Source organism: Onychostruthus taczanowskii, unplaced genomic scaffold, assembly GCF_017590055.1.
Source record: "Onychostruthus taczanowskii isolate IOZ18803 unplaced genomic scaffold, ASM1759005v1 scaffold257, whole genome shotgun sequence".
In the NCBI taxonomy this organism is placed as follows: Eukaryota; Metazoa; Chordata; class Aves; order Passeriformes; family Passeridae; genus Onychostruthus; species Onychostruthus taczanowskii.
The window spans coordinates 161,498-183,547 of NW_024499873.1; the positions used below are offsets into that span (position 1 = coordinate 161,498).

The following is a 22,050-nucleotide window of genomic DNA, read 5'->3' on the forward strand; positions in this document are numbered from 1 at the left end:
TGGCATGGCCAGCAGTCCCAGTTCCCTGGCATGGCCAGCAGTCCCAGTTCCCTGGCATGGCCAGCAGCCCCAGGGCCAGCACCAAAACTGCTGCCAGCTCCAGAGCAGCCCCCCAGGAATGCCCTGGTGTTCCCAAAGGGAACCATTCCCCACGGGACAGCCCAAGCCCCCCCAGGCCCCCTCTGGGCCCGGCACAGGGGGAGCTGCCCCTTCCCCACTCACCTGCCGGGGCTCCATCGGCCGTTCTGGCGGTTGCTGGGCTCCAGTTCCACATCCAGGGCAGTTGGAGAGCCCTGCCCCAGCCCAGCTGCCCTTCCCCACCCTGAACACCCGTGGAGCACATCGGGCACCGCTCCTGCCCCACAGCTGCTGGCAAGGTGAGGGTGGCTCCAGCCCCACTGAGGGCACCCAGGAGCTTCCAAACCAATCCCTCCTTCTCCTCCTGGGCTTCACCTGCAGCTGGGCTGGGCTGGGCTGGGCTTGTGCTTCAAAAGGCCACAAGGACCAGCGGGAGCAGCAGCTGTCACTGTGAAGTCAGGGGCTGCTGCTGAAGGGATGTGACCCAGGTCCAAACACATCCTTGTGCTGGACACAACTCTGCCGAAGTTAAACCCAGGCTTGGGGGTCAATGGCTTTGAAAAGCAAACTCAGAACTGGTAACAGCTCTCATCTGGTCTCTGGCTGGTGTTGTGCAGAAGTAGATTTAAGATTTTTTTAGTTTTTCATGTGAAAAGGCATTTCAATGTGTTCTTTCTGCAATTATTGCAGGCAAGTGACTATTTATGCCTTGCCTTCAAGCCTAGGAGTATCTGACTTTAGTGAAAGTAATTTTTAAATGCACCTCAAAGTTTAAATAACTCAAAGCATCTTTCTTCCCAGCAAGAATATAATAGGTCTTTGGTGCAATCTGCCTTACAAAAATGGAGGATGACCATGAGAAATATCTTAGAAAATACAGGTTAATTTGTTCCTATTCTAAATGGCCAGCTGGGCAAACCCTCCTGTGGTTTGGTGGAGAAACTCAAGTCAGATTTCTTTTGTACCTCTGAACTTGCAGGATGATTTGATGTTTTTTTCAGGAGCATCATGACAGTAAAGAAAAATGAGGTTTGTCTTTTTGGTATAGTGGAGGCCTTTCATTATTTATTTTTTTATTTTTATTTTTCAAGACTCTTAAATCTTGCACTTTATTAATAGCAGCTACAGTAAAATTAAAATAAATCCTTCATTGCAATGGAGAAGTTATAATTTTGGCAGCTGCTTGTCCTGCCCTATGTCATTGCTTCGTGTGAAGCCTCTGCTGCTGGGGGTCCCTCTTTCACTGGTTTTGGAAATTTCATGGAATTGCTCACATGTTAGAAAGAAAGGGTTCATTCCAATTAAATTTATTGCCTGAGCTCTTCTAGTCCAAGTGCTTGAAGGTTGTTGTGAGAAATGATTCTCACTTTCAAAAATTTAGAAGCCTTATTGAAACCTTATCAAAAACACAACAGAAGACTGCATAAACAAAATAATACAGCACCGGAAGCAAAGGATTCAATCACCATGTGCTCTTCTACAAAATGGGTATCCTGCCCTTTACACGTCTAGCCCCTCTTAACATATATTTAATATTTGCTCATTAAATGTGAGAGCCAGCCATTGCATTACTCACCTGTAACATCATTTTCTAACGTTGTTGGCTTTCTCAGCTTCTGTTAATACTTGTGATTTTATAACATAATGTTCTGGGATGGGATTTTGCAAGATTTTGTAATCAGATTTCATTTTTGGTTTTGGATTTCTTAGTGCTGGGTCAGAACTGAACGCAGCATCTTGGGGGGAAGCTGTCAACCTCCGTGGGGCTGGGACCTGTGGGGCTCTGAGGGGTCCCTGGTGTGAAAAACACCAATCACTTGTTTTCAAATTTTAAAAGTTTAATAGTAATAAAATGGTTATAAAGATAGTAATACAAATTAAAGCAATAAGAACTTGGACAAGCAGAGTTAGGACAATAAAGGACAATAAAAAAAGTAAAGAATTATGAACGTTAGATGCTTTCCTCAAAAAGGCATGGCTCACTAACAAAGGATTAACTCTTAAAAGCAATGGCCTGTTGCATATTCATATATCTCATACATGATGCAAACATTCCTTTCAAACAAAGGGTGTTTTCTGGTTATTGTCAACTTCCCATCTCATCTTGTAAATCATGGTTTGGCTCCATGGAGGCTGAAAGGAGGTAGAAGAAGCCTGGTTCTTCCTGATAAGGAGGCAATAATTTTTCTCTTTTGGATTTTAGTGTCTTGTTGCTGTTATCTCTATGGAAATAATTTCTTGATTATCCTATCCATTCCTTGAGCTAGTTAGAAAAGTATCTTACATCACATAGTTTCTATTTTAATATTATGTTATAGCCTAAAACTATATTTAACACACTACTTAAAAGGATTAATACAGCATAACTTTCTAACATAACACATATAATATTCATTTTAATATTTGTGAAAAGCCAATAATAAAATACACATTTTTCACCTGGGCAGGGCAGGAGGCTGACCTGGCCCTCACAGCACCTCCCTGCCCAAGCAGGCACCGTCTGCAGAGGTGGTGGAGGCTGTGAGAGTTGTGTTGTACTGTTTATCATGTTCCACCTCTGGAGCTGGGTGGAGGTTTGGGTTTCTGTTTTTTAACTTATTTGTTTTTGATTGTGTTGGTTTGGTTTAGGGTTTGTTTGTTTTTGGTTTTTTGTTTTTTGGTTTTTTGTTGGTTTTTTTTTTTTTTTGGCAGAGATCTATTCTTGTTGCTATTACTTTTACAATAATTTTTATAATTAAAAAAATAATATAATTTCTTTTTTTTACATAAGTAGCAGAAACCCTTCCATGCCTGTTCACAGCCAGGGTCTAGGGTGAAAGGAGGTGGAAGTTGATGCAAAGGAGCTGTAACATCACTACAAAACTCAGTGCCCAACTCTCGTGTCACAGACGGCGAGGCAGGGCCCAGGTGGCCCCTGAGAGAAGGGCTGGGGCTGAGGGGATGGGCACAGTTGTCCATCCCGTGCTGAGGAACTGTTTTTCCATGGGCATGATCTCCTTAGCATAGCCTGGATCAGTGTCAGCTGCACAGTGCTGTCACCACCTCTCCAAAGTGGGCACTGGAGCCTTCATCTCCGGTCCTCAACCCTCTCCAATTAGCTGTACAAGCGTTGAGGACTTGGCAAAGGGGAGGATAATGACTCTTTAGGCCTTTCTTTGCTCGAATGAGCCCTGGGGTGTATTTGGTGTTCTGAGTCCAGGATCCTCAGATGCTGAGAGGAGAGAGCAGCAGTCCCCCAAGAAATCCAAGTGAGAAGAAAAACACAAAGTGTGGTGGAGCATTGCCTGTTCTGATGGAGCATCCCCAGGGCCTCCTCAGGGTTGGGGCTGTGGTTGCAGCAGGCAGAGGCACTGGGCAGGGGGCTCTGGTGCTGAGCAAACCTTTGTTGATGGAGCAGAAGGGCCAAGGCCTGACCCTGGTCCCTGGGACGGGAGATCTGTCCTTCCCAGAGCCCAGGTCTCTCCCTGCAGGCAGCCTGGGCTGTGCAGGCAGTGCCAGGGAAGGACAGCAGTGTCACAGTGCCCAACGTCTCCAGGGCTGCAAGGACACAGCCCCAGTGCCACGAGGACAGCCCGTGTCCTCACAGAGCTCTCCGGGGCACACGACTGCCGTGGCCAAGGGGACCAAGAGCTCAGGGACCTGCAGGCAGCTTCAGAGCTCCTGGGGAAGCACTCTGTGTGGCTGCCATCATGTCAGGGACCACGAGCAGACTAAGAACCATTTATTGCTTAGATAACATCAGTCTCAGAGGCCATGAGATTTATAAGACAGCAAGCATAGTCTTATAAATAGTCTTAGGCTATGGTCTAAGATGGTCACAGGTTCTTCGTTGCAAGTCAGTATGAGAGGAATGACAGATTTGTCTTTAAAACCAAGCTGTGGGTCTGCTGCTAGATAAAACTAGCACTGAGAGATAAAAGAAACAATGGGAAGGGTTCCACTGATTGATGAATGAAAAAAGATATTTTGCTTTTACAAATAAACTGTAGGTTTGCTAGTAAATGAAACTGGATATTGAAAGATGAAAGAAACACTGGGGGAAAACCCTAAATTCCATAAGAATTAAAAATTAAAAGGGAGGGTTATACATTAGAGGGAAATCTCTGGTATCAGGTGTTTCAGCAAGTCTGTACTTCTCAAGTACCTCAGCCAATGGGGAGAGAAAGGAAATTAGGATAAAAAGGAGGCTGCATCCTCCAAAAATTGGAGAGACCCCAGGGGAATGCCCCATGGCCTCTCCCTTTATTCAAACAAAGTAAAAGGACTCCTCTGTCTCCTTTTTGGACATAAACCTCTGATGTTTGTGGACTCATGTTCCTAACATAATAAACACAGGAGGACACCTGTACAGATATGCCAACTATCAGCACCCACACACTCCAGCAGTGTGGGCCAAGGTCCAAAAACCACAGATGATGATAAAAAAGGACTAAAACCACAACCACTGAATGCTTATGCTCTAAAAAGGCAGATCCAAGGAAGAGATATACTGAACAGTTCTTGGAACATGTAAACTAGTTTGGAGAAAAGTTTACTATGCATAAGGGTGTATGAATAGGCAAAGGGCTGATGTAAGGGAAAAGGTATTTAAGGGGTATCTCCCAAGATGCACCTCTGCTCTGTGGTCCTTGTCTCCCATTGTCCTTTATTACACTTTTTAAATTTTCACAAGAGACTGAACGTGTTTTTCACACCCCACACCCCCTGCCTGCTGATGGATCTTGCCAACCCAGCTTGGAGCTCCCCGAGCCCTGCTGGGGCACCAGGATCACGGGCCCCTGTGGGTTTGTGCAGCAAAGCCTCTGTTAATGCCGTAGGTGTTGTTGTTGTTTGCTTTATTATACACATTAGTAAAGAACTGTTATGCCTATTCCTATATCTTTGCTTGAGAGCCCCTTGATTTCACAATTCTAATAATTCAGAGGGAGGGGGTTTACATTTTCCAGTCCAAGGAGGGCTCCTGCCTTCCTTAGCAGACACCTGAATTTCAAACCAAGACAAGGAAAAAAATCAGCTCTTCCCAAGGAATTGCCATTATCAGTCTGAGACCCAAAGGATGTTCCTGCCCCAGCATTCAGTCAGGTGCCCATAGGGATCCGGGATGATGTAGAGACCACCAGCCAGGTGTCTTCCCAACTTGGATTATTGGGAATGTGGGTCACCAGGGCTCTCTGCAACGAGGGTCCTCTGATGGGAGAGGAAGTTGGAGCAGTGCACAAAGCTCTTCCAGCAGTCAGGGCTTCCCTTACCGGTGTCTCCATTGGTGTTGATTCAAGACTGAGCTGGTCCTGAACCTCTTCCCACACTCGGGGCACTCGTAGGGCCTTTCCCCGGTGTGGATGCGCCGGTGCCTGATGAGGTGGGAGCTGTGCTTGAAGCCCTTCCTGCAGTCAGGGCAGCGGAAGGGCCTCTCCTCTGTGTGAATCCGCAGGTGTATGAGGAGAAGGGAGCTGGTCTGAAATGATTTCCCACACTCGGAACACTCGTAGGGCCTCTCCCCTGTGTGGATCTTCTGGTGGGAGGTCAGGTGGGAGCTCCGGCTGAAGTTCTGGCCACATTCCCAACACTCGAAGGGCCGTTCCCCAGTGTGGATGCGATGGTGGATGGTAAGCTGGGGGCTGTCTCTGAAGCCCTTCCCACACTCGGGACACTCGTAGGGCCTCTCCCCAGTGTGGATCATCTGGTGGCGGATCAGGCGGGACCTCCAGCTGAAGCTCTTCCCACACTCCAAGCACTTGTGGGGCTTCTCCCCATCACTGAGCTGCTCAGAGACCACGAGGCCCAAGCTCTGGCTGAAGCTCTGTCCACCTTCCTCGCTCAGGGTGGGTCTTTCCTCCTTGGAGCACCCTGGGATGGGTTTGCAGCCTCCCCTCCTGCAGGATCTCTGGGGATTTTCCTCCCCATCGGATTCCTGTGCTGTAGAGTCACTCAAAACAGCCTCTTCCACGAGGTTCTGCTGTGGGGATTTGTCCTCCCTGGTCTCCATCCTCAGATCCCTGTCTGGGGGAGGAAGGACAAAGAGAGGATGGCATTTGCCTCCGTGGCAGAGGGAAGGGGACAGTGATCCCCCTCAGTACATCCCCAGCAGGACAGCATTGGAAGTGGGGCTGTCCTGCAGCTGAGGTGGATGCTGGGCTGGGAGATAAGAGCAGGAGAGAGGGGGAAAGGGGCAGTGACTTCTTCCTCACCTGCCTGGGCGTCCAGGGGCATCTGCCTCTTCCTCACAGCCTCTTCCTCCATCCAGCCAAGGGTTGGGAATAGGAAATCCTGGTTTGCAGGGAAAACAAGTGATGAACACTTGGGTTAGGCGGTTCCCCCTGCCCAACTTCATCTCTAGATGTCAGCATTGTATGTCCATAAAAGTCTGCTCTAAAAAAGCCTCCCAGAAGTTCCCCATCTCTGGTCTCTCAGTTTTGGGGTTCTGGGATTCCTCCTCTCCCAGGCTGCTGGAAGTCCCAGGAACCCAAAAATCTCCCCCCTTTGCCATCTCCCCACTTAGGGATGCTGGGGGTTTTGGGCAAAAAGGGAGCCCAAAGCCCCCGGCATCCTTAAATGACGGGGTGGAAAAGGGGGAACTTTTCGGATTCCTGGGACCCCCAGCAGCCTGGGGAGGGCGGGACCGAGTAGAAGGGGTACCCCCAATGCAAGAGGGACCCCCATCAGCTGGGACAGGGGGGAACCTCCGCGGGCACCTGCGGGATGGGGGCGATGCTCCCGGAGTGCGGCGAGCTCAGGCAGCGCCGGATCCCCGCGATTCCTGCCGTCCTCTGCTGCTGCCGCTTCCTGCTGCCGCTCCGCCTCTTCCTCCCTCCCTCCTCCTCCTCCTTCAGTCTCGGAGCCCTCGCAGCCCGCGGGATCGGCAGGGATGGAGCCAGGACGGGTCGGAAGGCAGAGAGGGCTGGGGGGGATGCCAGGAGTGGGAGGGACTGGGCTGTACTGGGATCATGCTGGGAGTGAGGAGGAGCAGCGCGATGGCTGCAGTGCTGGGGCCCCGGGAGCGGTGCGGGGTGAGGGGGACCCCCGGCACGGGGACTCTTTGATCGCCCATCCCGGAGCACCGCGGGGCCCCTGAACCCCCATTCCTGGGCGCCGCCATCCCCCCGTTGCCCCCCGCACCCCCTTCCCGGCCATCCCAGCCCCCAGAGGCCCCTTCTTCACCCCGAGCACCCATGGCCCCTATTCTTGCCTTTCCCAGCGCCCAGCCCCTCCTCTCCTCAACACTGAAGACACTCGGGACCCCTGTTCCCAGCCGTCCCGGGGTTTCCCACCTTTTGCTGGGAATGGGGACACCGGGGAGCCTTGGAGCTCCCTTTCTTGGACACGGGAACCCCCTTAACCCAGCCCGTCCCACCTCTGGCCACCCCAGCCTCCCCTTTTCTCAATCCTGGAGCCCCCAAACCCTGTTCCCAGCTCTCCCGTTCCCCCTTCCCTTGCCCCGTGATCCCCCAGTCCCCAAATCTCCGTGTCCCCCCAGTTCTCCTGTCCCTGCGGCCCGGGGTTCCCCCAGTTGGAGTCCGTGGATCCCGGATGGGATCCCCTTCCAGCGCCGCCGCAGCGAGCGGGGCCGGGCGGAGCCGAGCCGGGATCTCGGCACGGCCAGAGCCGGCACAAGGAGCGGGGCCGAGCCGGGATCTCGGCACGGCCAGAGCCGGCACAAGGAGCGGGGCCGGCACGGGGCCGAGCCGCGGAGCTGCAGCTGGTGCTCACCTCCTGTCACTCCCAGCTGCTCCCAGTTCCTCCCAGTGGGTGCCAGTCGGTTCCCAGCATGTGCCTGGTAGCTCCCAGTACCCCCAGTCAGGGACCAGTCACACCCACTATGATCCCAGTACGATTGTAGCTGCTCCCGGTATGATCCCAGTGACTCCTGGTATGATCCCAGTCACTCCTGGTATGATCCCAGTGACTCTCGGTATGTTCCTAGTTACTCCCAGTATGATCCCAGTCACTCCTGGTATGATCCCAGTCACTCCCAGTATGATCCCAGTCACTCCCAGTATGATCCTGGTCACTTGTGGTCTAACTCCACTCCCAGTATGATGCCAGTGGCCCCCAGTGTGATCCCAGTTGCTCTCTGTCAATGCCAGCATGACCCCAGAAGTCTCCAGCATGATCCCTGTGACTCCCAGTCTCTCCCAGTACATCCTAGTCACCCCCAGCATGCTCCCAGTCACTCCCACTTCCTCCCTCGTGCTTTCAGCATGATTCCAGTTGCTCACAGCTGCTCCCACTGATCCCAGTATGATCCCAGTTGCCTCCAGTATAGTTCCAGCTGTTCTCAGTTCCTTCCAGTACGATCCCAGTTGCCCCTAGAATAGTCCCAGTACCTCTCAGCATGGTCCCACTCGCTCCCAGTTGCCCCCAGCGTGGTGCCAGCTGTCCCAGTGTAGTTCCAGTTCTCCCAGTATGGTCACAGACACTCCCAGTATATCCCAGCTGGCCTAGTACAGTTCTCATTAGCTCAGAATGATCCCCATCTTTCCCAGTTACTCCCAGTTACCTCCAGCATGATCCCAGTTTCTGGCCCAAAGTGTGTTCCCAGTGGCTCCCAGAATGACCCCAGCAAGACCAGTAGTCACTCCCAGTATGGTTCTAGTCACTCCCAGTATGACCCCAGTCAGTCCCAGATACTCCCAGTATGATTCCAGTCATGCTCAGAGTGACTCCCTCTCACTCCCAGTGTGGGCCCAGTTGCTCCCAGTTGCTTCCAGTATGGTTCCAGTCACAGCCAGCACCTTTCCAGTCACTCCCAGTACGATGCCAGACAGTTCCTGCAGGATCCCAGGATGACACCAGTATGGGCATGGCTGTTCCCATTATCATCCAGTGTGGTTCCAGTTGCTCCCACTGTGGTTTCAGTGTCTTCCAGTGTGTCCCAGTTGCTCCCAGCATGTTCGCAGTCACTCCCAGTTGCCCTGAGTTGCTTCCAGCCTGATCCCAGCTGCTCACAGCCACTCCCAGTCACCCTGAGTGCAGTCCCAGTTGCTGCCAGTATGATCCAGCATGATGCCAGTCACTCCCAGCATAGGCCTAGCTGCTCCCACTGTGATCCCAGTTGCCCTCAGCATGGTTCCAGTCACTCCCTGTTGCTCCCAGTGTGATGCCAGTTGCCCTCACTATACTCCCAGGCACTCCATAGATTATTCCAGTCCCTCCCAGCATGGTCCCAGTCATGCCCAGTTGTCCTCAGTGTTCACCCAGTCACTCCCACTTGCTCCCAGTTACCCCCAGCATGGGGTCCCAGTTGTCCCCAGCATGGTCCCCATTTTTCCCAGTGTGGTTCCAGTCCCCCCAGTAAGGTCACAGAGACTCCCAGTATATGCCAGTTGCCCTCAGCATGCTCACAGTCATTCCCAGTCAATCCCAGTTGCCCCAGTATAAACCAGTCCCTGCCAGTGCTGCCACTGCTGGGGTCCCCCAGCCCTCTGTGCGTTCCCCGCTCCCGGATGTGCTGAGAGGAGCCCCAAGGGCTGGCAGTGCCCAGGCAGGGTCCCCAGCCAGCCCCAGTTTGGGTGTTGGGCCCCCAGTTCTCCCAGTTTGCCTCTCCTTTTGCCCGGGCCGGGTTCCCCAGGCTGCCTCTGCGCTGGGAGCAGCCGAGAGCCCTGCGCTGCCCGTGCCGAGCTGTCCCGGCTCCATCCCTGCTCCTGCCGCGGCTGCGAGGGCTCCGGGAACGGGGCAGCGACGGGGTCGCTGCTGCTGGGGGAGGAGGAGGAGGGAGGGAATGGAGGGATGAAGGAGGAGAGCCAGAAGGGATGGAAGTAGGAGAAGGAGGTGGGCTTAGGGAGGAGGAGGAAGAGAAGGGATGGAAGAGGAAAAAGAGGAGGGACAAAGGCGGATGAAGGAAACCAGAGGGAAGCACGCGGTCGAGCCCTCCCTGAATTCACAGCCCCCACCTGTGGGATCATCGCCCCCCATCCCGCAGGAGATCAGGGAGGGGGGGAGCTCAGCCCAGATATCCCGGGGGGTCCCTGGGTTGGGTTTTTTGGGGGGGGATGTTTTGGGGGGGAGAATGAAGAAGTGCAAGGCTGAGTGGAAAAGGCCCCTTGGGGGGACATTGGGGGTGGCGGTGGCAGCTGCCGGCAGAGGCAGAGGCAGCCTGGAGGAGCAGAGCCCTGTGTCCCCCAGGAGCCCAAAGTGGGGAGCCCAGAGAGGGGGGAGCGCTGCCATCCACCCCTCAGCAGCCTGGAGAGGGGCGTCAGAGCCCAGGATGTTCCTCTGACTGCCCTGGAGGACTCAAGACCCTGGCAGAGGGCTCAGAGACCTTGGCACAAAGACACCTGTGCCTTCGATTTTAACCCATGGAAAAAATTACCAGCTTTGTATGAAGATGTACAAGCCACAAGAGTTTAAGTAGAATAATAGTTAATTTGTCACAGGATGAAAAACTAGAATTTTTGGGGTTTTAGAATGGGGGTTCAAGAGGCAAGATGGAGGGATTTGGTCGTGTCCTATCCTTTTTCTCCTTCTTCTTGTCCTCCATCTTCTGCTGTGATGGTGACACTTCTTGATTGGTTTAGAGTAGAGACAGACTGTCCAACATAGGTGATAGGTATTGGAAAATTATTGTAAATAAAGTACATGGAGTTCTTAGTAAAAAATGCTAACACCACCCCAAGGGCGGTCAGTGTGCCACGAACCGACCTGCTAGACAGACCTCAGCAGGTCAGAGAAAAAATGTTATAGATAAGGAAAATTAAACAACCTTGAAAAGCAGAACCGACGCATCTTGGCTTCTTCTTTGGTTGCGGGGCTGGGAAAAAAGAGACTTTCTAACACCTCGGGGCCATCTGGACCCCAGAAAGCCAAGAACTGGCATTCCCTGGGTGGGCCTGGGCTTGCGAGCTCAGACCACTAAACATCAGACATTGAATCCCAGCCCGAGAAAAGGCACAACGACAGAGAAAAATTCCAGAGCAGACACCCTGACCTCTGCAGAGACAAGTCGCTCCAAACTCGACCCAGAAAGGAGGAAAACCCAAGGTGCCTGGGAGTTCCCCACCTGGGATATGCTGGCCAGTGACCGGGAAAACCTCTGGATCGATTTTACAGACGATGCAGCTTTTGGTAAGACAGGTCAAAATTAAGAACATGGGGGGAGCTTATTCCCAGGAACAATTTAGCATCTTGTCCGCCCTACAGAGCGTGACAGCCACTTATCCCGTGGAAATTCCTGAGGAGGAGCTCAGGGCTCTTTTGCTATGGGTGCTGTAATTATCCGCACTCAGAATCCCGTATGTTATTTGAGCCAGGGTTTTGGCAAGACATTAACAGACACCTTTATCATTTAACAACAAAGGAAGATAAAATGGCCTTGAAACTTTTAGCTCCAGCGAGAGTAATGCTGGGGGCAATTTCGCGGAATGCTGCAGGGGCTGCCTGCCATCAGCAGCCAGCAGAAATGACTGCCAGCAGTCAGGGGAGAGGGGAACCGCCTTGCCATCCGCAGGCGGGGGATACTCCTGTCAAATTAGGAGGAACAGAAAAAGGTGCGGGGGGAATCGTCACCACCCTCAGGGTCTCCAGGCACACCTCTGCCGCTCCCGGGAAAGCTCAAATTAACTATTTTTCCAAGCGATTTGGAGGACGGGGATTTTGCCTTTTTTGAGGCGTGTTCCCCAAAATGGCAGAGACCGATGCGAAATCTCACCGCGGAGGACACGGCGGGACTATCGGGGCGGGGGAAGAGGAAATCGTGGGTTCCGAGCAGGAGCAACGCCGAGGCAGCGCCGGGCGGGCAGCAGCAGCTATCCCGGGGGATCACAGTGCCGGGCGGGCAGCAGCTCTCTGGGAAGAGCACAGCGCCGGGCGGGCAGCAGCTCTCTGGGAAGAGCACAGCGCCGGGCGGGCAGCAGCCCTCGGGGAATCACAGAGGCGGGCGGGCAGCAGCCCTCGGGGAATCACAGAGGCGGGCGGGCAGCAGCCCTGGGGGAATCACAGAGGCGGGTGGGCAGCAGCCCTCGGGGGACGCTCGGCGGCTGCGAGCGCGGTGCCGAGCGAGACCGGAGCGCGCGCAGCGCAGCGCGGGGCGGCGGCGGCGACGGCGGAACGCGACGGACGCGCGCTGATGACGCAAACCCGGCAGGCGGAGCGCGGGGATTGTCCCGCGGTGCGGACGCGGCAGGGCCCGGCCGGGCGGGAGTCGCGCCCGGCGGGTGCGGGGCTTGGCAGGAGCCAGCGGGGCGAGTCCCGGCGGGGATCAGAGCGGGGCGGAGGCACCGGACCGGGAGTGGGGGCGGGACAGCGCGAGTGGCGATCGCGGGGAGGAAGGGAGCGTTTCCGAGAGCGCGGCTGCGCCTGAGCGAGCAGAGACGGGGAGCGGTAAGGGCGGAGACGTTCCTGAGGGCAGCGCCGTGTCACGGCGGGCACAGCCAGCCACCGCCGGCACACAGCGAGCAAACGGCCGGCACGCAGCCAGCACACAGCCAGCACATAGCCGGCACACAGCACACAGCCGGCACACAGCACACAGCCAGCACACAGCCAGCACACAGCACACAGCACACAGCCAGCACACAGCACACAGCAAGCACACAGCCAGCACACAGCCAGCACACAGCACACAGCCAGCACACAGCACACAGCACACAGCAAGCACACAGCCAGCACACAGCCAGCACACAGCACACAGCCAGCACACAGCACGCAGCCAGCACACAGCACACAGCCAGCACACAGCACACAGCACACAGCCAGCACACAGCACACAGCCAGCACACAGCACACAGCACACAGCAAGCACACAGCCAGCACACAGCCAGCACACAGCACACAGCCGGCACACAGCCGGCACACAGCATACAGCCAGCACACAGCAAGCACACAGCACACAGCCAGCACAGAGCACACGGCACACAGCCAGCACACAGCACACAGCCGGCACACAGCACACAGCACAGAGCACACAGCAAGCACACAGCACACAGCACACAGCCGGCACAGAGCACACAGTACACAGCCAGCACAGAGCACACAGCACACAGCCGGCACACGGCACACAGCACACAGTCAGCACACAGCACACAGCCAGCACACAGCACACAGCCAGCACACAGCACACAGCACACAGCACACAGCCAGCACACAGCACACAGCACACAGCCAGCCACAGCCAAAATCTCAAGGTGGAGGTTTTTCACAAGTGTAGCAGGTGTTACGTGAGGCACCTCGCCCAGCTCTTCCACAGGCCGGTTCCACAGAAGTGATGGCAACAGCATTTGCCAGAGCACCATGCTTCAGATGCAGAAGATATGGACGAGTGAAAAAGAACTGTCCAGAATCAGAGAAAAGTGAGAAAGCACCAGGCCTTTGCCCAAGAGGCAGAAAAAAGGAACACTATGCAAACCAATGTTATTCCAAATATGATATACATGGAAATCTTCTGTTGTGAAAAGTGCTTCCCAAGGAGGGAAACAACCATGTAAAGATAAAAGTATTAGTAATGATTCAATTATCCAAAATATCCCTGAAGACAGAGCATTTGGGAAACATCAGTGGGATCATGTCTGTGGGGTCATCAGCTGATTCCCCAGTGGTTCAGAGTTTTAGGGATTGTTGGTATTGAGCTTGTAACCTTTGTTATTTTTGCTTTTTATAAGTAATACTGATAAATAATGATCGTTGTTAATGTTATATGAATGCTTTAAAAAGGTTATCTTAACCCCTTCAAACATGTCCTGTTGATAAGTTGATTATGTAACATGAATATTCAGATTTCTATGATAAGAATTATTATTAAGGTATTGTTGTAGTATTTGCAGCCAGCTTTCATGTGTTTTACTGTCTCTTTGTGTGATTACCTACAAGACACGTGTCTCTTCAAGATCCTGCTTTTTTATTTCTTAACTATTCGTATGGGTTTTTTTGGTTTTTTTTTTTGTTTTTTTTTTTTAAATCCAGATTGCCAGTTTCATGGTTTTCTCCAGTTATTACTACAGAGACACTCCAGCAGAGAGTTCAGTTGTGACATTAATTTCTTGGTTTTTTGAGTTTCAGTTTTGTACTAGGTAATCAGTCTTTCATTCAGCTGCACTTCCTCCCCGCTCAGTGTCCAGATCCAGGCTCACAATCCTGACTGTGACCAAATTCTCATCTCTGAAGAAGAGGTTTGCTGTATTTGAAGAATCTCTTTCTTGAAAGAAACTTTGGAGGAATTCAATTACTTGATGGTTTTATTGGTTTTCAACCCTAGGGTTTCTTATTCCTAACTGTTATTTTTAAGAGTCTTGTTTCAAAATGTGTTAAGTGATACCCACCAATTAGAGTTCGGGCTCTGGCCAAGCTCTGGTTCTACTTGGATGGAGTGATTGACAATCAGCCCAGATGTTTTCTGCATAAAAAAAAAAAATTATTCAAGTCCTTTTGACTTGGCAATTTGACCATCCATGACAACTGAGCCGATTTTCAAAGGGAGTTTGGAGATATATTATATATATACATAATATATACTAAATTATATATTCTATACTTTGCTGAGCATCTTAATACAGTTGAATCAATCTCTATGTTTTATCTATAGCCTATGACAACTACTATAATTAACATATTCATGTTACTATTCTCCAATCACTAAAAGTTAGTACATTACAGTTTAAGCTAGAAGTTGTTTTTCAGTTTTCTTGCAGTGGAAAATTCTGAGACCTTTTTTCTACTTGCAACATCTGCTGACTTGTTTGCCTGTGCTATCTTTCTGCTTGGTAAAAACATCTTCTTGTTTGAGGTGGGTTTATCCTTTGCTCTAAGAGATAAAAATCCCCTTCTAATTAACACACCCTTTGGCTCCTTGGTTATCCAGTAAGACTGGCTCAGCAATTCTTTTCTTCTGTATCAAAACTTGCCTCCATCTCTATTCCTTCCTCACCTTCTACATTCAAAAAATCTTTCTGCTGAGCATACATACCTGTGAGACTTTCTTGTCAAACTTTCATCCTTCCCAACATCTCCCCTGTTCTGATGAACAACAAAGATGCTAGAAAGTGTCTTATTCGTCATTCTCTCCATACACTGAAGTGCACAGGGTACCACTAACATAATTGCAATTATCACCACTAACACAATTAAGCCTAACTTACAAAGTTCCTTCAGCTAAGGTGCAAAGCTCCAACCATCAAACAAATTGTCTAACCAAGATGGTTCATCTGTTGTAATTTGGTTAGCTAAATCTCTTAAGTTTTGCAGCTGTTTATGAATAGAAGCAGAATGATCAGACAAATTCATACAACACAATCCTTCAAAATCTTCACAGCCATGTCCATGTGGTAGTAAAAGAAAGTCAATAGCAGCTCTATTTTGTCAAGTGGCTTGTCTGACTGCCTCCTTATCTGTCAACAAATCACTAATTATGCTAGAGGTGGCATTTACTTCTTTACTGAGCCAACACCCTAATTTGTTTAACGGTTTCAATGTAATTGCAGAAGTTAATTGAGGCAAAAAAATGCTTGTAACAATTGATTTTCCAGAGTTCCAAGGGTGAAACTCACTATCACAGTTGCTCTCCTAATGATGCCCTAAGGAAGATCTTACTTTTCAATTTTTCTTTTTGATTGCTTTTTTGATACTGTGAGCAATTATGGTAAGTTGTCCCAGAGCACAAGGGCCACCATCTAGTTTTAAGGGAATACTTTGCCAAGCCCTGTCTCCACGCATGAGCCAAATTCCTTTAAGAAATCAAATTGGAAGTTTGTTAAAACGATCTGCATAAGGTTCATCATATATAAGAAGCTCAGTTTGATTACACCAAGAAGTCATATTGCTATAAACTGGGTGATAAGGAGTAACATTTAAATGTGGCCCATTTTTTCCTACAAAATGAAACAAATAACAAGTGTCCATAGTTAATGAGCCTAAAATTTCTAATTCTTGGAGGTCAGATTTATCAACTTTATCAATATAAGTTTGGTGTCTTGGGCTGGGAGTTGGGGAAATGTGGTGATCATCATATGGCCAATATTTATCAAAAGTAACATTATCAAAACCTTCAGGGAAAGGCACTCCAACAAAACAAGTTGAAAAAGGTTTATCAGGGCTAGTGTTAGATAAGCAGATGGTGTCAGAGCCTGCAGACTTGGCTAAAGAAACCCAAACATTTGTTTTAGGTTGAGTTACAGGTAAAGCTTCACTGCAAAGATAAAAGGTTAAAAGTAGCATGCACCTGCATAAATAATAATACACCTCCATTCTCTTCTTGAACCGTGTCTGGCAGACAGTTTTCTCTGGGGAATCCTGCGTAGATCACAGGGTTCCTGTCTCTTGGCTTCTACTCAGGGTCACTGGCTGATGTGGAAGTGTCCACGGGCTTTGAGGGGTGGTACGGTTTCATGTTTTTTGCTGGAATCCACTTGAGTCCTGTATCTGTAGAAACACACGCAAACCCCTTGCCCCATGTAATAAGATCAAATGGTCCTTCTATTTTTCCTGATTCTAGATTTTTAATTAAAAATGGGGGGTGTTCCTTCAGTTTTGCTTTTTTGTTGTTCTTGGAATGTCTGTAAATGGGGGGAATCAGGCTCTTCTGCAGAGCTATTCAAAAAGTTATAAACGTACAAAGCCTTATTCAACCTCCTTTGAGGTGTATCCTGGGCTCCCCCCCCTTTTTGTTGATCTAAAATGCGTTTTAGAGTTTGATGTGTTCTTTCTACTATTCCCTGACCTGTGGAAGAATAGGGAATACCAAATGTATGGTGAACACCCCAGTCATTTAAAAATATGGCAAATTCTTGTGAAGCATGTGAAGGACCATTATCAGTTTTAATTTCTTGAGGGGCACCCAATGAAGAGAATGCTTGTGAAAAATGCTGGCAAACAGGCTTAGCTCTTTCTCCTGTATGTACAGACGCAAAAAACTGCTTTTGAAAATGTATCAATAGAGGCACGGATATTTTTAAATTTCCCAAAAGAAAGGTAATTTGTGATATCTGTTTGCCATTTCTGCAAACTTTCCAACCCCCTTGGGTTGGTTGCTCCTGTAGAAGGGGTAGGTTGGACAAGCTGACAGTCAGGGCAAGCCCACACAATGGCTTGTGTTTGCTCTAGGGAAATGTGAAAATCTCGTCCATGCATTTTGGTGAAAAAAGGCATGACTCAACTGAGCTTGTTCAACAATGTCAGGCAAGGTAGCTACAGGAAGCACAGAAGTGAAATCTCCAAAGTTTCCTTCAGTTCCCTCATCACACTCTGCTGATGGCAATGTACCACCTCGTGCGTTCCCTTCTGCCATAAATCCTGGGAGACCAGAGTGGGCTCCATTGTGAGCAACAAAGTAAGGATTAGTTCTGTGTAACAAAATTTGATAAAGACAGGTGAGCCAAAGACACAATTTGTCGTTGCTAACATCTTTTAAAACAGACCCTTCAATTCTCTTAACAACATTAGCCACATATGCTGAATCAGTGACTAGGTTAAAAGGTTCTGGCAAGAGCTGAAATGCTCTTACAACTGCAGCCAATTCCACAACCTGAGGAGAACCTTTGACCTTTTGAACATCTTGTTCCCAGGATTTAGTGTTTTTATTTTGGCATGCAATTACTGCTTTGTGTGTTTGTCCTGACACATCACTGAAAAGAGTAGCTGCATCTAAAGGTTCTCTTCACTGATAAGGGGTTTCTCTTTGTAGCATAATTTAGCTTTGATCACTTTGTGTGCTGGGTAATTAATGGAACAGACACCTGGAAAATCTAACAAAGCATACAGCAAATCTTCTGACTTTGGCATGACCCAATCAAAATAGGATTTAATCATAATTAAATAGATGAATGCAAATTCGCAACCTGCTATAGAAAGAAGCCTTGCCCTGCCTTTAATGATAATTTGAGAAATAATCTCTAAAGATGTGAAGTTTGTCTTTGGTGACCTGTAAGAAAGAAAAACCCATTCAATTATTAACAAAGGATCATTTTGAGAGGAGTGCCATTGGAAAATGAGGCTATACAGTCTCAGCGTTTCTCCTAGAATTGCAAGAAAAAAAAAGGTTTATCTGGAACATAGTGATGTGCTTGTCTGTTTTGCAAAGCATCTGTGATTCTTTCTAAAGCTTTGCAGGATTCAGGAGTAAGAGATCTGGGGTATTTAATGTCACTCTCTCCTTTTAACAAATCAAAAAGTGGAGCGAGTTCATCAGCAGTGATTGCCAATACTGGTCTAACCCAATTAATGTCTCCTAATATTTGTTGCAAATCTCACAAAGCATGAACACTGGTTTTGAGTTGTATCTTCTGAGGCTTAATAGATTGTTCTGTCAGTTTCCAGCCTAAATATTTCCAGGGAGCAGTCTCTTGCATTTTTGATTCAGAAACAACCAGCCCAGCTTTCCTTATTTCAGTGACAACACTGTCACAAGTCTCTTCTATTTGTTTCTGCGTTGGTGCTGCAATGGCAAATCATCCACGTAATGAAGAATAACTGAGAGTGAAAACTGCTCTCGGACTGGAGACAAAGCACGGGCTACAAAGTATTGACAAGTACTGGGCTAGTTAATCATATCCTGAGGAGGTACAAGCCAGTGATACATCTGAAGTGGTTCTTAAAGGTTTGTACTTGGAACAGAAAAGGCAAAATGAGAAGCATCATCTGGGTGGAGAGGAATATTGAAAAAACAGTCTTTTAGATCAATAATAAGTGGCCAGTTTCTTGGAATCATGGAAAGGTTAGGTAGACCAGGTTGGAGTGGGCCCATTTTTTCAATTGCAGCATTAATTTTTCTAAGATCATGTAACAGTCACCAGGTGTCAGAAGTTTTTTTGTGGATCACAAACATGGGTGAGTTCCAGGGACTGGTAGTGGGTTTAATGTGGCCTTTTTGTAACTGCTCAGCCACTAGTTTTTTGAGGGCACTCAGTCTGTTATCTTGTAGGGGCCACTGGTCCACCCAGGCAGGGATGTGAGTTTTCCAGGTCAGCTTCAGGGTGGTGAGTGCCTCAGTGGCCCCTGTTAAAAACCCACTTCAGTTTTTGCTCATTGTGACAGCAAATCCCTTCCTCACACTACATAGGGATGGATCAATGCTTTCTTCCCTTCTGGTCCTTTGACACTAATCATAGATTCACTTTGTAAGCACAGAGTGACACCTTCTGTGCCTGTGAGAGTGCCTGAAGGAGTTATTAACTTCCAATCTCCTGGCCACAGAGAATGAGATATTACAGCAACATTGGCTCCTGTATCAATCATGCCTGAGATATCAACCCGAGCTCCACCCTTTGACAATTCACAAATCAGCAGTGGCCCTTGACGATTAGTCTTTTGAACCCAAAAAACATCTGGATTTTCAGAAACAATTGAAAAACAGTGTGATGGCATTTGATTTGCAGTCTCTACAGGCAGTGCTATAGCAATAGCTATAGGGGTTCTAGGTGGAATATGCAGTGGGTAGTAGTAGGCTTTAGATAATACCAATAACTCTTCATTGCAATCAACAGACATTACACAAGGCAAAACAAGCAGTCCAAGAATACTGTTGTTCTCTTTACTAACAACTAGAAAGTCATGTCTTTTTTGTGAGGTTCCAGTAACTCCTGTTGAAATATAATTATAGCCATTATCTTTTAAAAAGGTTGTTGGTTTGGAGGTTGCCAAAGCGCACCAGGACATGGTGGGTAGTAGGTCTGGGTCTGGTCTCTCCCTGGGATTTGGCTGGAAATGAAGTGTAGTGCTTCAGAGTCGGGGTATTCACAAATCTTACCCCTGTATGTTCTCGGGTATCTGTGGTGCCACTACTTGTGTCATTACATGGTGATGCTGCATGCTCATTTTGAAGTTTTTTGGAATTGGGTTTCCATCAATATCATATTTAGATCACTGTTTAACAAAATGCCTTCCTATTCTATATTGCGGACAAAGGTCTGATGTCTGTGCCTCTCTTTTCACCTCTGGGCAATTTCTCATTATGTGGCCAGGTTTTTTACAGAAATAGCATAGCCCTGGGATCACAGAAGTTCTCCCAGCATCCCTAGTATTATTCTGTTGCTGAGAATTTAACAGAAGAGCAGCCAAAATTTCTGTGCGTTTTTGGTCTCGTGTTTCTATTTGTGCTGCTTGGGCTGCAAGAGCTCTTTCAGTGTTTTCTCCTAGGGTCTTTCCAAGCTCATTTGCCTGGATAGCTGCCATCTGCTGAGGGCTTCCAATCTTATTGCAGGCATCTATCATTTCAGGCACCACGGGTCTACCTTTTCCCAGGGCTTTGATAGCTTGTTTGCATTCTTGAGTTGCATTATTTTCAATAATATCATATACCATAACTGGTACGTGAAAGCAGAAAAAAAAAGAAAAGCAGAACCGATGCATCTTGGCTTCTTCTTCGGTTGCGGGGCAGGGAAAAAAGAGACTTTCTAACACCTTGGGGTCATCTCAACCCCAGAAACGTCATCAAAGGGGCAGGGGGGACTCCTTGGAGCCCCTGCACCCCAAAGCAGAGAATAAGGGGAGAAGGGACCCTGAGACCCCAAAATCCCAGCATCCCTAAGTGGGGAGATGGAAAAGGGAGAAACTTTTTTTTTTATTCCTGGGACTCCCAGCAGCCTGGGGAGGGCAGGGACCGAGTCGACAGACGACCCCCAATACAAGTGTGACCCCCAGCAGCTGGGACGGGGGAACCCTCAAATGCCAAAGGGAAGAGACCACAGACATGGAACACCTGGGAGGCATTTTCAAGGCCGAGTCTTGGTGTTTGGGAGATTTTTATGGACTCCAAATGTCTGGTGACTTCTAGAGATGGACTTGGGCAGATGGGCCTTCATACTTAATGTGTTCATCCCTTGTTTTTCCCCAAACCAGGATTTCCCATTCCCAAACGTTGTCTGGATGAAGAGGGTGGTTGTGAGGAAGAGGAAGATGCCCCAGGACACCCAGGCAGGTGAGGAGGAAGTCACTGCCCCTTTCCCCCTCTCTCCTGCTCCATCTCCCAGCCCAGTATCCACCCCAGCTGCAGGACAACCCCACTTCCAATGCTGTCCTGCTGGGGATGTACTGAGGGGGATCACTGTCCCCTTCCCTCTGCCACGGAGGCAAATGCCATCCTCTCTTTGTCCTTCCTCCCCCAGACAGGGATCTGAGGATGGAGACCAGGGAGGACAAATCCCCACGGCAGAACCTCATGGAAGAGGCTGTTTTGAGCAGCTCCGCAGTGCAGGAATCCAACAGGGAGGAAAATGCCCAGAGATCCCCCACGAGGAGGGCCTGCAAACCCATCCCAGGGTGCTCCAAGGAGGAAAGACCCACCCTGAGCGAGGAAGGTGGACAGAGCTTCAGCCAGAGCTTGGGCCTCGTGGTCTCTGAGCAGCTCAGTGATGGGGAGAAGCCCCACAAGTGTGGGGAGTGTGGGAAGGGATGCAGCTGCAGATCCAACCTCTTCACCCACTGCGTCCACAGTGGGGAATGCCCCTATGAGTGTTGGGAATGTAGGATGAGCTTCAGATGGCGCTCTGACTTGATCCCCAACCAGATGATTCACACTGGGGAGAGGCCCTATGAGTGTGGGAAGAGCTTCAGCCAGAGGACCCAAGTGATCATTCACCAACGCATCCACACCTGGGAGGCCCATGTTCACTTCTGTATGGTTGGCCAGATATACCAGTCTCTGGATGGTATAAATCCTAAATATGTCGACCTGAAGAGGTTTGAGAGATGAGTTGCCAATGCGATGGAGCCAATCCACAATTTTCTCTGATAAACTTGAATCAACAAAGCCAATCCAGGGGTCCATCCATGTGCCTAGAGGTTTTTCGGAGCTCCCTGGGTCAATCGTATTATGGGGGGATCCATTTATTATCTGTCACTATAGGACATGAAACAACACGACATGGACACACTGCTGCTCTCAAGGTAGAAATGGGATGTTTGTTTTCTGACTCCAACATCTTTAGATTTCCAAAGGTGACAGTGGATTGGAGGGTGAAAGCGCCACCTCTCCATACCTCACCGAAAACTTATAACGGCCCTACAGTTAAAAGCCAATGTTGACCTGATGAGAGAACTCATGGCTAGGGGTAG

General features: G+C 49.4%; 2 protein-coding genes across 2 annotated transcripts; one reads left to right on the forward strand and one right to left on the reverse strand.

Annotated features, from left to right (window-relative positions):
• Window positions 1-4,827: 4,827 nt before the first annotated feature.
• Window positions 4,828-6,863, reverse strand: LOC121337217 (gastrula zinc finger protein XlCGF49.1-like). The gene is made up of 3 exons (XM_041407169.1): window positions 6,771-6,863; window positions 6,267-6,345; window positions 4,828-6,078 (listed from the first exon to the last, which is right to left on the reverse strand). Exons 2-3 carry the CDS (start codon window positions 6,316-6,318, stop codon window positions 5,324-5,326), a joined length of 807 nt encoding a protein of 268 aa, XP_041263103.1. The 5' UTR covers window positions 6,319-6,345; window positions 6,771-6,863; the 3' UTR covers window positions 4,828-5,323.
• A 5,363-nt stretch (window positions 6,864-12,226) lies between these two features.
• Window positions 12,227-21,688, forward strand: LOC121337230 (zinc finger protein with KRAB and SCAN domains 1-like). The gene is made up of 3 exons (XM_041407183.1): window positions 12,227-12,393; window positions 20,836-20,914; window positions 21,102-21,688. Exons 2-3 carry the CDS (start codon window positions 20,863-20,865, stop codon window positions 21,686-21,688), a joined length of 639 nt encoding a protein of 212 aa, XP_041263117.1. The 5' UTR covers window positions 12,227-12,393; window positions 20,836-20,862.
• Window positions 21,689-22,050: the final 362 nt, after the last annotated feature.

What these genes read in the sequence shown, in the direction of transcription:
- LOC121337217 (XM_041407169.1), bottom strand. Translation starts at nt 6,318, where the DNA reads ATGGAGGAAGAGGCTGTGAGGAAGAGGCAGATGCCCCTGGACGCCCAG. An exon ending in GCCCCTGGACGCCCAGGCAG is followed by an intron (nt 6,079 to 6,266) that starts GTGAGGAAGAAG and finishes TTCCTCCCCCAG; the next exon opens with ACAGGGATCTGAGGATGGAG.
- LOC121337230 (XM_041407183.1), top strand. Translation starts at nt 20,863, where the DNA reads ATGAAGAGGGTGGTTGTGAGGAAGAGGAAGATGCCCCAGGACACCCAG. An exon ending in GCCCCAGGACACCCAGGCAG is followed by an intron (nt 20,915 to 21,101) that starts GTGAGGAGGAAG and finishes TTCCTCCCCCAG; the next exon opens with ACAGGGATCTGAGGATGGAG.